General features: G+C 38.9%; 1 protein-coding gene across 1 annotated transcript in view; it reads right to left on the bottom strand.

Annotated features, from left to right (window-relative positions):
- Window positions 1-15216, bottom strand: part of nt5dc1 (5'-nucleotidase domain containing 1) — a 121888-nt gene that overhangs the window by 18500 nt on the left and 88172 nt on the right. The window contains exon 8 of the mRNA XM_028040080.1: window positions 6708-6805. Within this exon, the coding sequence (XP_027895881.1) occupies window positions 6708-6805 (98 nt within the window). The remainder of the gene's footprint in view (window positions 1-6707; window positions 6806-15216) is intronic.

Here is a 15216-nt window from a genome sequence, read left to right as displayed (position 1 = left end):
GATAGACGCACAATGCGAAGGGAACTCAAGGGGTTGGGATTGAACAGCTGTGTAGCCGTAAGAAAACCTCTAATCAGTAAGGCTAACCAGAAAAAAAGGCTTCAGTTTGCTAGGGAGCATAAAGATTGGACTCTGGAGGAATGGAAGAGGGTCATGTGATCTGATGAGTCCAGATTTACCCTGTTCCAGAGTGATGGGCGCATCAGGGTAAGAAGAGAGGCAGGTGAAGTGATGCACCCATCGTGCCTAGTGCCTACTGTACAAGCCTGTGGGGGCAGTGCTATGATCTGGGGTCACCTGTCTGTTTGTAAATGTATCTATGTCTAAAGCTTTGTGTTTTATTTCTGTAGTTTTCATGGCATTTAATAAAGAGCCCGTCTTAAGAAAGCCGTGCCAGAGTTGTCATTTTGGAGCTACGGGGAGCATGAGACATCTTTTTCACACATGGATTGGCCACCACAGAGTCCAGACCTTAACCCCGTTGAGAATCTTTGGGATGTGCTGGAGAAGGCTGTGCGCAGTGGTCAGACTCTCCCATCATCAATACAAGATCTTGATGAAAGATTAATACAACACTGGATGGAAATAAATCTTGTGACACTGCAGAAGCTTATTGAAACAATGCCACAGCGAATGCAGGCTGTAATCAAAGCTAAAGGTGGTCCAACAAAATATTAGAGAGTGTGACCATTTTTTGGTGGCGACTTTTTTTTTGGCCAGGCAGTGTATATATATGCATATAAACAATATTAATATAAGTAGTTTTACTTTGGGTCTTATTCAATTACTCAAAATGTTTAAACGTCATTCCTTAAAACTTTTATGTAGTCTTCATTGTGCGGTGGAACCTCTCGCAAAGACCATTGGCCTGCGGATGGTAGGCAGCAGTAGGGTGGAGTTTAACCCCAAGGCTCTCTGCCACTGCAGTCCACAACTCTGAAGTGAACTGCGAACCTCTGTTGGAGGTCAAGTCCAATGGCACACCAAACCGGGACACCCAGGAGAAGATAAATGCCCGAGCCACATCAACTGAAGTGGTTGATGACAGTGGAACTGCCTCCGGCCACCGACTAGTTCTGTTCACCATCGTCAGGAGACAGGTAAAACTTCTGGAAGGTGGAAGCGGCCCCACTAAGTCCACATGCACATGTTCAAACTTCCATTGCGGAAGTGGAAAGTGCTCCAGAGGAGCCTTTGTGTGCCTTTGCACCTTGGCACACTGGCAAGCCAAACAGGAAGCCGCCCATGTCCGTACATCTTTAGGGGGTCCCGGCCACACAAACTTTGCCCCTACCAGTTTAACAGAACCTTTAATGCCCGGGTGTGAAAGGGCACACCCGGGCCCTGAGTCGGTTTTTGATCACTGCATCAAAAACCCACTGACGCCAACTAGTAGGGACCAAAGGCTGAGGTTTGCCAGTCGAGACATCCCAAAAAAGGGTTGCGCCACACTCATGAAAAGAGACCTCCTCTAAATGCAAACTAGATTCAGCCACTTTAAAGGCCGGTATATCCTGGTCGGTCAGTTTATCTGTGGCCATGGTGAGGTAGTCCACACCTAAATGCACAGAAGCAACCTTTGCTCTGGACAGACAGTCAGCCACCAGATTATTCTTGCCAGCCACATGCTGAATATCAGTGGCGAACTCTGAAATGGCAGGCAAATGCCGTTGTTACCGAGCCGACCACGGTTCAGAAACATAGCAAAAGTGAGAGGCTTGTGGTCAACAAAAGCAGTAGGATGTTAAGTTTTAACATTTTAACTCAACAAGCTCTACCTAACTAGAGGTTGTACACGTCCTCAAGTTGGGTAACTCCATGATCACTAGATCTTACAACATAGAGTCTCTGAGAACAGTTCTTAATTAAAGATATAACCAGTGTTTTCAGCAAAGTTGAGTTGACTGTCCAGGAATGACACAAGAAATTTAAAATTTTATCATGCTCAGCAGCAGACTTGTCGCCAACTACAGCTTAGTGTAACGCAAAGATATAATAATGTAGTAGTCATGCAGCCAAATGTAAAAACATTTTACTACACAATGTCAAACATTGAGAAGTTTTAGTTATTGTTATCAAACGTTATCAATCATGCCCCTTTTGAAGCCAAAAATCACCACAGAAATATATAGGGCTAAGCACGAGAATCAACTCATTTCAAATCCAAATTCAAAAATACTTTATTAATGCCAAAGGTAAATTAAATGTTGTTGCAACTCATTAATTCAGATTCTTCAAAGAGTTAATGACGATATTGATGGCTGATAGCAGGAAAGATGTCTTGTAGTGGTCTGTATAGCAGTGAATTTGAAGAAGCCTTTGACTTAAGATACTCTGTTTTCTCAAGACAGTCTCATGTAAATGATTGTTACGGTTGTCCATAACTTTCTTGATTTTATGAAGAATCTTTCTTTAAAGTTTTAAAGTTAAAACTCAATTCAAACAAATACAAAGACGCTTGCATACATTTTTGGCTGAACGACTTTGGCCATCCAAGGTCGCTGTATATCAAGCTAATTTTCTATTAGCAACTCCACAAATATTTTTGGTAAACATTACATTAACAAAACACATGTAAACAAACCTTTATCTTGTTTATTTCTATTCTTCCTCTTTCTTCTCTCTGTTTCTGAAGGATAAGTTCTTTTTTTGTGACATTTTGTGTTTTGCTTACTTATCTTCCACCGGTGCTTTGGAGATTTGGATACGCACTGCACATTGAAATTTTTTGCTGCACAAACATTAGCTGAGTTGATTGACAACAAATCTATTTCAATTTGCAAATGAGCAGGGGAGAGGGGTGTGGTTTTGTGATGTTGTATACTAAAATACAGCAAGAAAAATGTGGTTTTGAATTATAATTCAATGATTTTTCTGCGTTATTTTTCCCTTTGCTGTGGCAAACTGCACTAAATTAATAATACCTTCATCTCCAGGTTTCATTTAGTTACTACACAGCAGGGTGTCTATGGATGGTAAGGAAAAGAATAGTCTTTCCGGCCTCCAGCGAAATTTCTGGACTTAAACAATAACATACAAGGGGTCCATAGGGAAAGACAAGACAAGACAAAACTATTTCATCTTTCAAGATGGAAATTTTTCTTTGGGTCTAAAACTATAACAGTTCTAGAGCCAAAGATATTCATGCAATCACAATGTCAATTTGTGCATAGAAAAAAACACTTTGCATGCCATAGGTAAATGCTGTCAATTAATTTGGTTAAGAACAGTTATTGCACTGTGAATAAATTACTTCTTATAGATGTTCTTAGTTGCCAGAGGGGGACAATTATGCCTTCATAAGCTCAGAGGTTCAAACTGAAAAAAAGGATGGATGCGATCTGCTAAAATATTCTTTACCATATCCATGTTCTTTCAGCAAACAGTTGAGACAGAGCTTTTGTGATTTCACCACTATTTTACCTGCCACTGAAACAATTCTTAAAAGTTTGTCTTGAACGTAGTTAAAACACTCAACAAGTGCCTCCACAAGCTCTAGAGTTTACAGACTAAGACTGAGTTTTCTTAAAAGACAGAGTTTGTGTGAATATTATAAATATAGTCAGTGTTTTGAGGAAAGTTGAGCTGACTGTCCAGAAATGACTAAGGTATTTAAAATTTGCCAAAGTTTCAACAGGTTAGTCATTGATGGAAACTGGACCCACTTTAAGGAGGTCCAGCTCACAGTAGAGCTTATTTAGGTCATATAATAAGCTCTACATTCTTTAGATAATTAAGAAAGTGCAATGTTGTGGGTAATTCTCTGAATTTGGTACATTTGGTGGTCTCAGGTTGCTAAAAAATATACCACAAAAAATTGTGTTTTTGAACACTGCATCTATTGAAGGACTGTTTGAACCTCCAAGAAGATAAAAAAATAATCATATATATAGGTAAGAAACTATACTAACACTTAAATCTCTTTACAGTGTGAGCAGGAAAATACTTAAGTGATGTCACTTCCAGGGTGCTGAGGAAATTGGACTGAACCATTATTTATAAAAAGAAGGGATTGGTATGCTGTTACGGGGGGATGAATTAAACTGGAGGGACATGATTTAAAAGTGCTATTTTATAAATAATTCATGTATTTTTTTCATATTTTTTCTATTAAGGTTAAAGTATATCTAAAAATGTTTATATTAGTAGAAATAACTTGCAGTTACTAGCTATTTTCATTTGTTTTATATTCATTGAAAAATTAACATTGGTCAGTGGGGACATGCTCATTTGGCTGACCTCTATGCTTCAACAACTCATAAAATTTTTCAAAACATAATTTCTAAAATAAATTTGCATTTTATATTACCAAGAGACATGGATATTTCCATTTCTTGATTTTTCTCAAAAATTGTTGTTTGCATTATATGAAAATCTTTGAGAGAAACCTGTGAGACATAAAATGCACCGAAGTCAAAGAACAACCCTTTTACTAGAGAATTTATCTTTTACAGTGCCAGTAATGCTGAAAATAATAATAAAGATTTTGTGGTATGCTGGTTTAATGATGTATTGATGTTAGTCCACACTAGAGGCAGTAGCAGACCCCAAAAGATGCAACTAAGGAACATACTGTATTTAGAAGTACAGTCAACCCTCGTTTTCGCGGCGGTTACGTTCCAAAGGAACCCGTGATAGGCGAAATCCGTGAAATAGAAACCTTTATTTTTTTACAGTTATTATACAATGAGATACTCCATAATACGTTGAAACCAAAGAACAAAACCTTTTTACAGGCCCAAACATTTGTTTAAGAAATAAAAAGTACTGCATAAACATTTTTTTTTTTTTTACAAATAACTTCTGTAAAATAATAAATTTAATACGAACTGAAGGCGGATTCCCGTGCCCAAATTGCAGAGATCAGCAACCCACCCCCTCACCGCGACCCGAGTCATTGGATTAGAACGGGAGAAAATGAAAAATGATTATGAAATAAAAAACAAAATACAGTAGGACAAATAGTGACTCACGTGTATTTCACTGCTCTTCTGACTGAGGCACTGCATCCTGACTCCATTCTGTAGCGTTTTATTCTTCTAAAGACCGCGGTGCAGGTGTTTTTTCGAGAGAAGAACATAGTTATCGGTAGTTGTTGTCGCTCTTTTCTATTGTGGGCAAAAAGATTCTTATAAACCAACATGCCACCATCGATTATGTTAAATTTGGCAAGCTGTTTTACGTATGTGTACATATTAATCTGCAATGTTGTTGACACACAGGTAGAGAAGAAGCGGAGAGACTGTTTAGCCAATCAGAATGCAGAGCACAATGCACGATGCAAATCCGTGAAGCAGAGAGACGTGAAAGGTGAACCGCGATATAGCGAGGGTTCACTGTATACAGAAAGTTACAAAAATGGGCTCTTTGCACGTCGTCTTCCGTGTTCATCGAAAAGCGGTCTTTTTCGGCCTATTGAAAATGTCATTTTACACTAGTTGCTTGCAGGGCTTGTCCAAGGTAACAATTAATGATGAACATCAATCTGAAGCCCCAACAAGTAAGCTGAAGAAAGGTTTTAAGATGTATGCCTCGTTATACATTCACAGATACAAAGGTGAGTTTTACTTAATTTAAACTTTATGACTAACATTAACATTAACTTTTTGACTTATGCTAGTCATAAACTAAAGTTATAAATATATCATTTCATAACTTGTGTGTTTATTGCCGCTAGTGTAAGAGAGACCAAGTAACGGGGGAGATTATGGTTCAGGCTTTTTGCTTCTGAAGCATGAGGAAGCACAACAAGCCCAATAGCTTAACAATAGGGCAGCACTGGTGTCCTAGTTCAGCTGACTGTTCAGGTTCAAAGTTGTCGCTTTTAGAAACATATGGCCGTGTTCCTTAAGGTCTCCATGTTATTTCGTTTTATTACTTTTGCATGCTTGTTGGTGAAGAGCTCAAATAGGATGGTGTTTACAGCTGTACAAGCGGATCAGTTGCTCGGCTGTCTGGCTTTGGTCTGCTCACTCGTTCCCATATACTGGCTCTTTCAGGCTGATTACAGAAGTGATTCCATGGAAATAACACAGGGAGGCTCCTTTTTTACCATCCGTCTCCCCCCTAAAACAGCCTAAAACTGCAGTTTTAGGCTGAAGAAGCTGATCCAGAGTGAAGTGAAGGCTGCAAACTCTGCTGTGTGGCGTTAGCTTCAACTGTTAGTGATGAATATTTACAAGCCACCGTCGTCTTAATTCAGGACCGCTTGGAAATCCATAAAAACTTAAAAGCCCATTATATTTGGAAGATAACTATGTTCATAGTATTGTTTTATTTGTGTCTGAAATACGACTTTGTCTTTTCTAGCTGTCATGGTAACTCAAAGCGGAAACAAGAAAGAACACATTTCGCTCATGTGGATGTGACGTCAGCGCTGTAAGTGCAAAGAGCCCATTGTTAAGAACTGTGAGCTGTGCTGAAGTAAATAAAGGAGAGACATCCAAACACATGATGACAGTGGAACTCCTTCCTAAAGTTGAATATATTACAGATTTCAAAAGAAAAGAAAAATGGGAGATCGCCAATATTAGAGGAAATAGTACCATCCTTCATGTTTGGCCTGCAATGGTCCCATTTCCAAATATAAAACTTTCTCCATGTTGAAAAGTGACATCAACTCACAATTTTTTATTCTGACAGGGGTTAAGAATGAACTGACTGCTAATGTTACTGGAGTGCAGGTGAATGAATGCATTGCTACTCACAAAGGGTCCTAAAGGGCCTCTGATGGGGTATCAAGGAAAAGAACCCAGGCTTCAGGGCGTTTGTGATGATGACGTCAAACAGCTGCTCAAAGTCCTTCCTGTGACATCAAGACAAAAAAGTTTTGCTGAAGTACACTGACTACAGGAGTAGCAAAAAAACCGAACAGCCTCACTTGCCTTTGTTCCTAAAGAAAAGCATGCAAAACTAGACAGCGTTGTCAAGGGACCTTTGAAACAAAGTATTGAAGCAAAGCAGATTTCTTACTGTGAATCATGAAAAAAAAAAAATTCCACATGAGAAGTCCCTGAATGGAATCATTTCCTAAAGCTTTTTGTGGGTAAGGAGGTATCTAGACCTTCAACCTGAGATATACCTTTGAAGAGTTAGGAACTGTGGTTGCCTATATAGAATATACTCCATCCAAGGTGTTAAATATTATACAAATATAACCATAAGAGAGTTTATAAGTACCTAAGACTCTAAGTAATTCAATATGACTGAATATAAATAAATAAGGATGCACATGCAAGTGTTAAATTATAGCATATAAATAAGTGCAGAGAAAATTACTAAATTAGAATTACTCAGACTCTGGCATTGTCTGCCCAAGTCTGAGTAGACAATGTTCAGACTGTAGCCATTATTTCTGCCTGTAATGGCTACAGGCATTACAGTCAAAGTTGTCTCAGGTGACTTTAGGCCTTTCAGTATGCAGTGTCAGTGTTCCTAACAGTCCAGTTTATTGTCAGTGTGGAGTCCCAGACATTTATAGTTCTCCACAATGTCCACACTGTCTCCCTGGTTGGCAACAGGGGTCAACGGCTTCTTGGTCCTCCTCCTCAGATCCACCACCAGTTCCTTGGTTTTTGCCACATCGACAAACACCAAGGAACCACCACTGATGGAGCTGATTCCACTGGAGAAGTCAAAAAACATATTTCTTACAGGTGGTCCACAGGTGGTCCAGGTGAGTTTATACATGGTTGAGCAGGAAGATGATGTGTCCTCAACTACAAGTTTGGGCTGGTAGGCAAATTGTAAGGGGTCCAAAAGTGTTGAACCAGGAGCTGGAGCGACTCCAGGACAAGTCTGTCCTGGAGCGACAATGACCTCCCACCTTAATGAGGTGGGAGGTCAGTGCCACAGACCTGTTGTCCTTGGAAACACAGGGACGCTGTATCTTTGCACCGAAACAACGCAGGATGTTTTCCACATCACAGGGACCTCTGTAGGCTCATGCTGTCCAGCTCATTTAGAGTTGGACATCTCCTTTAGAGCACAGGTTTTGGGCATCCTTGGCATACATCAGGGGTGTCAAACTCCAGTCCTCAAGGGCCGCAGTCCTGCAACTTTTAGATGTGCCTCTGCTGCACCACAGCTGAATAGAATAATTAGGTCATTAGCAAGGCTGGGAGAACTGAGCTACACAAGGAGGTATTTAAGCCATTTCATTCTAGTGTTTTGTACCTGTGGCACATCTAAAAACTGCAGGACACCGGCCCTTGAGGACTGGAGTTTGACACCTGTGGCATACATCATCAAGGCCTGCAGCCTTGGAGTCTCACAAGCTGTCGTCTAACATCTTTGGGCAGAAATCCCAGGTTGGTCGGGTTCTCCCCAATCTTGGAAATTTGTAGATTTGTCCACTCCCACCTCCCCCCCAAAAAGTCATAAAAGAAACCTTAGTATTTAAACAAAATCAATATGAAAAGGCAAAAGAAACAAAAAAAATAAATCCACCATTCATATAAGAAAAAAATAAGGATTTAGGTCCCCTGCCATTATTAGAACAATGGTTTAGTTCAATGTGTAGGAAGAGCAACAGCAGCACGTAGGAATTACACGGGCTTTGTCAGAGCCATCTGAAGTGAGGAGCTAACTGTGGCTCTGCAACACAAATACAAACACCAGTAAGTAAATACTTATAGCTAGTGTTGAGATTTCTTGTTCAGTACTCATGTTCACAATGAACCACACTTCTTTTTGTCAAATAGCTGTGTTCACTTTATTGCTAATTTTCAGTTTCAACTTCTTTAGAACAGTACTGCCTACACAAAATAACTAGGTCTCATTGCCCCCAGTGGACAACTGCAGAACAACATGCACATACAACAGAAAGTGACAGGATACAGAACTTGCAGCCGTGCCTTTCAAAGAAAAAATTGAAAACATGGACACATAACACAAAATAACTCAGACAAGTTAAAATGAGAACATATTCTAACATCTAGACATGTAAAACATTTTATTTACTTTCACTTCTCAATAAGATGAAACACCTTGACAATAAAAATCAGACCGCAGTTTGTTCATTTTATTGCCATTCATGCCTTGCAAATGAAAACTAGCAAAACTGGTCGCATTGCCTTCATAGACTTAATTTTTTTTTTTGTTGAAGGTAGAAAATATCTCAATCATATTTAGCTTCCAAACTCCTACATTAATAAAAATAGCTTGAAATAAAAGGGAGAAGCCGGGCATTATGAGTGGCTGACAGCTCAGTGTGTGGGACCCGAGAGCAGCTTACAGTAGATAGAAAAACAGTCTTTATTTCTTACCATTTTCAATGTAGAGCCTTCAAAATCAGAATATTTTTCAAGAAAAACTTTGGTGCTTTCAGCATTAAGTTCATTATTTCTACCTCAAAAAACTTGCTAAGTCCGGTGGTCAGGACATTGAGCCTGACCATCATCTTTTTCTATTAAAAGATGCTATGTTGGGCGTGCCGTGGTGGCGTAGGGCCATATTTGGAGGCCTTGAGTCCTCGAGGCGGCCGTCGCGGGTTCGACTCCTGGACCCGACGACATTTGTCGCATGTCTTCCCCCCTCTCTTTCCCCGTTTCTTGTCAGCCAACTGTCGTATAAGGGACACTAGAGCCCACAAAAGACCCCCTGGAGGGGTTAAAAAAAAAAAAAGAAAAAGATGCTATGTTGACTGGAAATATAAAAATATTACTGGATTGTTACAGGAAGACATCACCAGTAAAATGGTATTTAGATCCACAACTATAGAGTCTTAAAAACAACAAAAAATAATAATAAAAAAATACAATTAAAATGAATATCAATTATTTGCACTGTTTAATCCAAATTAAGTCAGTGGCTCATAAGGCCCCCCAGGCCTTCAGGGCTCCCCATAATTGCTAATATTTTAACACAGACCACAGATATATAAATGTCGCATTTGTTTATTGAGAATATCAATGCTGCTCAATTTGATTTAATTGTTTCAGCTTACATAAAGTAAAAGATTTTAAATGGTGAAAATTTAAGATTTTAAGGAGCTGGCAAGTTTACTTTGTAGATGCTCAAAGAACAATCTTCATAGTTATAAAATCTGATGCTGTGAGTTTAATCTTTGAGTTTGAGCTCTGTTTGCAAATATATCAGTAAACTACAATTATTACTGATTGATTTTTAGGTTGGCCCATTACTTCCTTCTACCGGAATTTACTAAATCCATGTTGAAATGTTGTTGGAGGTGCTGATGAGTTTTTCTGATCTCAGCATGGATACTTAATTCTAAGTGGACAAAGCATTTGATATGGTTTGATGCACCGTGCAATCGGAAAAATAATACTAAAAATAATAAAATAAAAGCAGCGTGATTGCGTGGCAAGCATGAAAGCTCCTCCACTCCACGGACTGAACCGCTTATCGCACTGACGTTAAGCGGTGCGTTTATACATGTGATCCCGCTCTGATCAGAGCGATACATGGCACTCTGAAACATGGCTCTGTGTCTGTGCTGACAGAACCATGTTGAGATGTAATCACACATGCGAATTCATTCTCACTGCTCACTCAACATGCACCTCTGAAAGCGTGACTACAGGACTACAGAGAGCTGCACAAGCAGAGCTAAAGCAATGAGTTTTATATTGGACTTCTACATTGATAGAAAATTCTTCAAAGAAACAGTCCTCACAGGGGGGTTGATGCAAATATCCATACAGTTAAGTCTGTGTCCAGTTTGTGTGAAAAAACTCTAGTGAAAACAAAAATACTTTAGTATAATTCAAATATACTTACATTTGTGTAAGTACACTTTAAGTATACACTTTAAGTATATTAAAAAACAAAAAGTATGAAAGTACCTATACTTAGAAAGTAGGTACTTAGACAGTACCTACAGTAGACGGGATACTAAGTATACTAAAAGTATGCTTGTACCAATTTTGACATTCTAACTTTAAACACACTTACATTGTACCAAAATACACTTTAAAAAAATATATTAAATAAAAGTATACTTTAAGTGAACAAAATATGTATTTGGTCAAGTGTATATTTAAAAAATATTTTAAATATCTTTAAAATATATGTTTTAAAGATATTTAAAAGATATCTTTGAGCATATATTTTAAAATATATGCTCAAAATATAATTTTTTAAAAATTCACTTAAAATTCACTTAAAGCTTACTTTAAATTATTAATTTCAGTATGTTTTAAATTACATCTCAGTGTATACTTTAGGCTAATAAAGTATGCATTTTTAGGTGCTGTTACAGCCCCTGGCCTCTTGAGGCTGTGCAGGCTCTTTGTTTTTTTTCTATTATGCAGGATCAGCTGTGCAGGCACAGCTTTCTGATTGGCTGCCTAGAAGCTGCAGGAGAGCAGCCACCCCATTGGAGCAGCAAAGCCAATCAGACGTTGATGAGACCCACCTGCATCATATAAAAGAAGTCTGAGTTCATTCAGGGGCCGTAACAGGTGCCTTAATAATCTTTTACTATTTTTGTTAAAATGGCAAAGAATAAAAAACAAAAGAATAAAAAAAAGAATTAAAAAATAACCCATCTTATAGTAGAACTTGATGTAATGTTGTTTAACAAAGTAAATCATGCCTCAAAATATAAAACACTGACAGTTTAGTGACAGCGGTTTTACAACAAAAGCAATACTTGTCCTTAACAATAAATGTAGCAGGTATCTTCAGTTTTACATCTCTCTGAATATGATCTGTTGAAATTCACCAATACTGTACTGTGAAAAGGCAACATAAATATTCAGCACGTAACTGAACATCCAGATGTGTTTCTCATGATTTTTATGACTTCAAAATCTCAATATTATGTGATTTCCTTTCCTTTTTTTTTTTGTTTTATTAAAACAAATCACTGCAATGGACTGGTGACCTGTCCAGGGTGACCCTGTCTCTTGCCCATTGACAGCTGGAGATAGGCACCAGCACACCTGGCAACCCCACTAAGGATAAGCATGGATGGATGAATACCTATGATCTTTTTTTTGTTATCCAATAACACAAAGATTCAAGTCCCCTGTTCCAGGAGGTTCGGTGCAGTGGTAACAGTGACACCAGACTTCACCACCGACACTGGACCTCCATGGGTCTGGTGGGATCGGTGATGTCAGTATAGCTCCTGTTAGCATATCAAAGAGCATCCAGCTCTGCCTGTCTCAGCACGACATTTATTTTTAGCTTGTTAAGGTAACAATGACCTGTTAGAGCCTTCGTTAGTTCTGCTGGTGAGTGTTCTGGAAAAAGGTCCAGCGTACAGATTAGGTCCTTCGGAAGTTGTGTTTCCACTCTGGCTCTCGCACTGCGCTCTCCTTTCTTTCATGTGGGAAATTATCCAGATTTTCCTAAATTTGTATTTTTATTTTTTTTAATTACAGCCAATAGTGACACAGTGTGGTATTTTCTAAAATTACACCAGTCAAAATATGATAACTACTCAGGTAAAGTTAGCCTTCCTGTGTTTGCTCTGTAGATTTCAGTACAGAATGGACCAAAACGCATTATCAACCCATCAGTGAAAAAACGGCAACGCCCATGGGTGAAAAGATATCAAAAGATGTACATCTTTTAAGTAATTATGAGTTTTGGCATATCACAAGCAGCAATTTTTTGGGTAATAGGAAAACTGCAACATACAGTATTTAGGCCAACATGTTCAACTAGTGATGTTGATGAGCTGACTGATGTTATAAGCAGCTGTGTAAAAGAGAGAGAAAAAAAAGGGAAAATATCTCCAAATAGCAAACCCTGGATGTCAAAATTGTTAAAAAAAAATCTGTTGAACAAAAAAAGAAAGGCATTCTGTGAAGGAAAACTCAAAGAGGTGAATTTGCTTAAAAGAGAAATTAAGAATGAAATAAAAATTGCAAAACTGAATTACAGGGAAAAGCTGGAAAAAGATCCTGTCTATAAAATATTAGGCCCAGTTTGTAATGGTTTATAAACAATTTTTAGATCAGACATTAAGTGCATTAGAACGGTGGTACATACTGGTTTTAATTCTGATAACCAATTGGCAAATGAGTTCAACATGTTTTACCTTAGGTTTGATTCTTTTGATTTTAGTAAGGAGATTTCAAATCTGAAAAACAAACTTCTCTGCTCTGGTTACATCCCCTTTGATGTTCTCTCTGTGGCTGAATCTTTTAGATGCTGTAAGGCTGGAAAAAGCCCAGGACTTAATGATTTTAAACCTGCTGCACTGACTTTCCTCGTCATGAAAGCCTTTGAAAAAATTGATAAAGAGTGATCTTCTTATCAAGACTGAACAGCTTGGTCCTTTACAGTTTGCCTTTAGGGCCTATCATGGAATACAAACATATTTTATGTTAGCTAAAGGGGGTGCCTCCTTTATCTATTATACCTTCTATGTGTTTATTTGTTCTAATCCATTCTGCAAAAGGCTTGGAACATATGGCGAAGAGGACAGGTGAGACTGGGTCTCCCTTGTTGCACACCCCTTTTCATGTTGGAAAATTCAGAGAAGTAACCGCTAACCAAAATCCATTTTGGTTAGCAGTTACTTCTTCTAACTGAATTTTGAGGATTCAGTTAGTGAAAGTGGCACTAAATCTCATCTTCAAGCCCGGATTTTAGCATGGGCTTAATAGAGGGCCCCAGTCCTGGGCTCCGGCTCCTTGGGAGCCCCCAGAAGTTGCTTTGTATTTTTGTGAATGAATAAGGTCAGAATGCCTTAGCTTTATCACTGGCTAAAAGGATTTTGACAGTGTTGTTAAAAAACTGTCTGATTTGTTCTGGCAAACGTTCATCATGAATGCTTGATTTTGATTGGTCTAAATTTGACGTGTCTTAGGCAGTGGGGAGGAGCATCAGTAAGTAATTTCTCATGATGGTGGACAACAGAAAGTATGACAGCAGAGCGCAGGAACAAAAGAAAAAGTAGAGCGCGACCGAAAGGTGATGAAGAAAATATCCAAACTAGTAAAAAGTCATGGAATTTCATTTCAAGTCATGAAAAGTCATGAAATTTGCAAATAAGGGCAAAAAATGCTGTTTTTTTCTGTAGTTCTCTGTCTTGGTGTCGGACATTGGGGATTTTATTTCAAGGCCAGTCAAGACCACAACTGTGGAAATGTCACTAAATTGCCAACATATAGTCCAACTCACATGCGGCACTTCAAGACATGTGCAGTGTCTGTCTCAAAGCGGGAGAAGATGTCCGTCTAATTGTCGGTAATGAGCTCTAAGCATCAGAGAGTAATTTCTCACGATGGCGAACAACAGAAAATACAGCAGAAAAAGAAGAACAAGACAGAGAGGTGATGAAGAAAATATCGAAGCTAACAGGGTTTTTTAAACCTCATATTGGACATGGAACAGAACCATAATTCTTCTCTGCTTCTCAAAACGTTAGTCTTGCTAACAGCGGTTCTATGGTCCATCAGAACCTGAAGCTGTGTTTGATCTGGCATCTGTGGAGTTAGAGGGAGTGGAAATGCAATCTTCTTCGCTAGTCGCATTCATGATTGGATAATCCATGAGCTTTGGATGGAAACTGATGAGTTTGTCTGGGCTTACCGGGCGAAGCAAGAAGCAAGCAGCTGTCAAAATATGGATGTTAATTTTAAAGCATGGGAACAGGTTTACAAAAAATTAGAAACAACTCTTCACCAGATTGCGCTATGAACAGCCAGCTCGCAAGTGTTGAGTACATCCAAACACAAGCTGATTTATCCTCCATCCACCATGGTGGTGTTTTGCCTTGCATGTCGTATTTTTAACAATGCTAAAAGTCAGTGATGCTTTGAAACAGGACGCCTGACTGGAAACACACAACAGAACGATTGAAAGAGCAAAAACACAGCAAAAGTCACAGAAAAGTACTGCAACTGCTCTGCTCGTGTGCTCTCAACACGAACTTAAGAAAGTGCGACTAGCTTTATGGTCCGTTCACACCAAACGCGTTTTGAGAGTTGGGCGCGTCTGATTGTGGCGTGATTTGAACCGTTTGGAGCGTTTGACGCGTTGAGCGCATCCAGTGCGTCTGACACTCCACATAGACTTTGAGACGCGACTGACGCTCAAAACGCATTTGGTGTGAACGCACCATTAGCCTAAAGCTAGCAGCGAAGGGAGGAACTGTCCTATAGGCAACGGTACAAAGTGTACAAAATGGCTCAAGTGCATAGAAGTATGATGTGAAGTTTAACGTAGGGTTAGGATAAGTGTTAGGTATAAATGCCAAACAAGAGTAAATACAAATGTGTGTGTATGTGTGTTTGA

The sequence above is a fragment of the Xiphophorus couchianus genome, chromosome 15 (genome assembly GCF_001444195.1).
Source record: "Xiphophorus couchianus chromosome 15, X_couchianus-1.0, whole genome shotgun sequence".
Classification (NCBI taxonomy): domain Eukaryota; kingdom Metazoa; phylum Chordata; class Actinopteri; order Cyprinodontiformes; family Poeciliidae; genus Xiphophorus; species Xiphophorus couchianus.
Note: the sequence above shows the minus strand (reverse complement) of the source record. Positions and strands in the feature narration are given on the sequence as shown.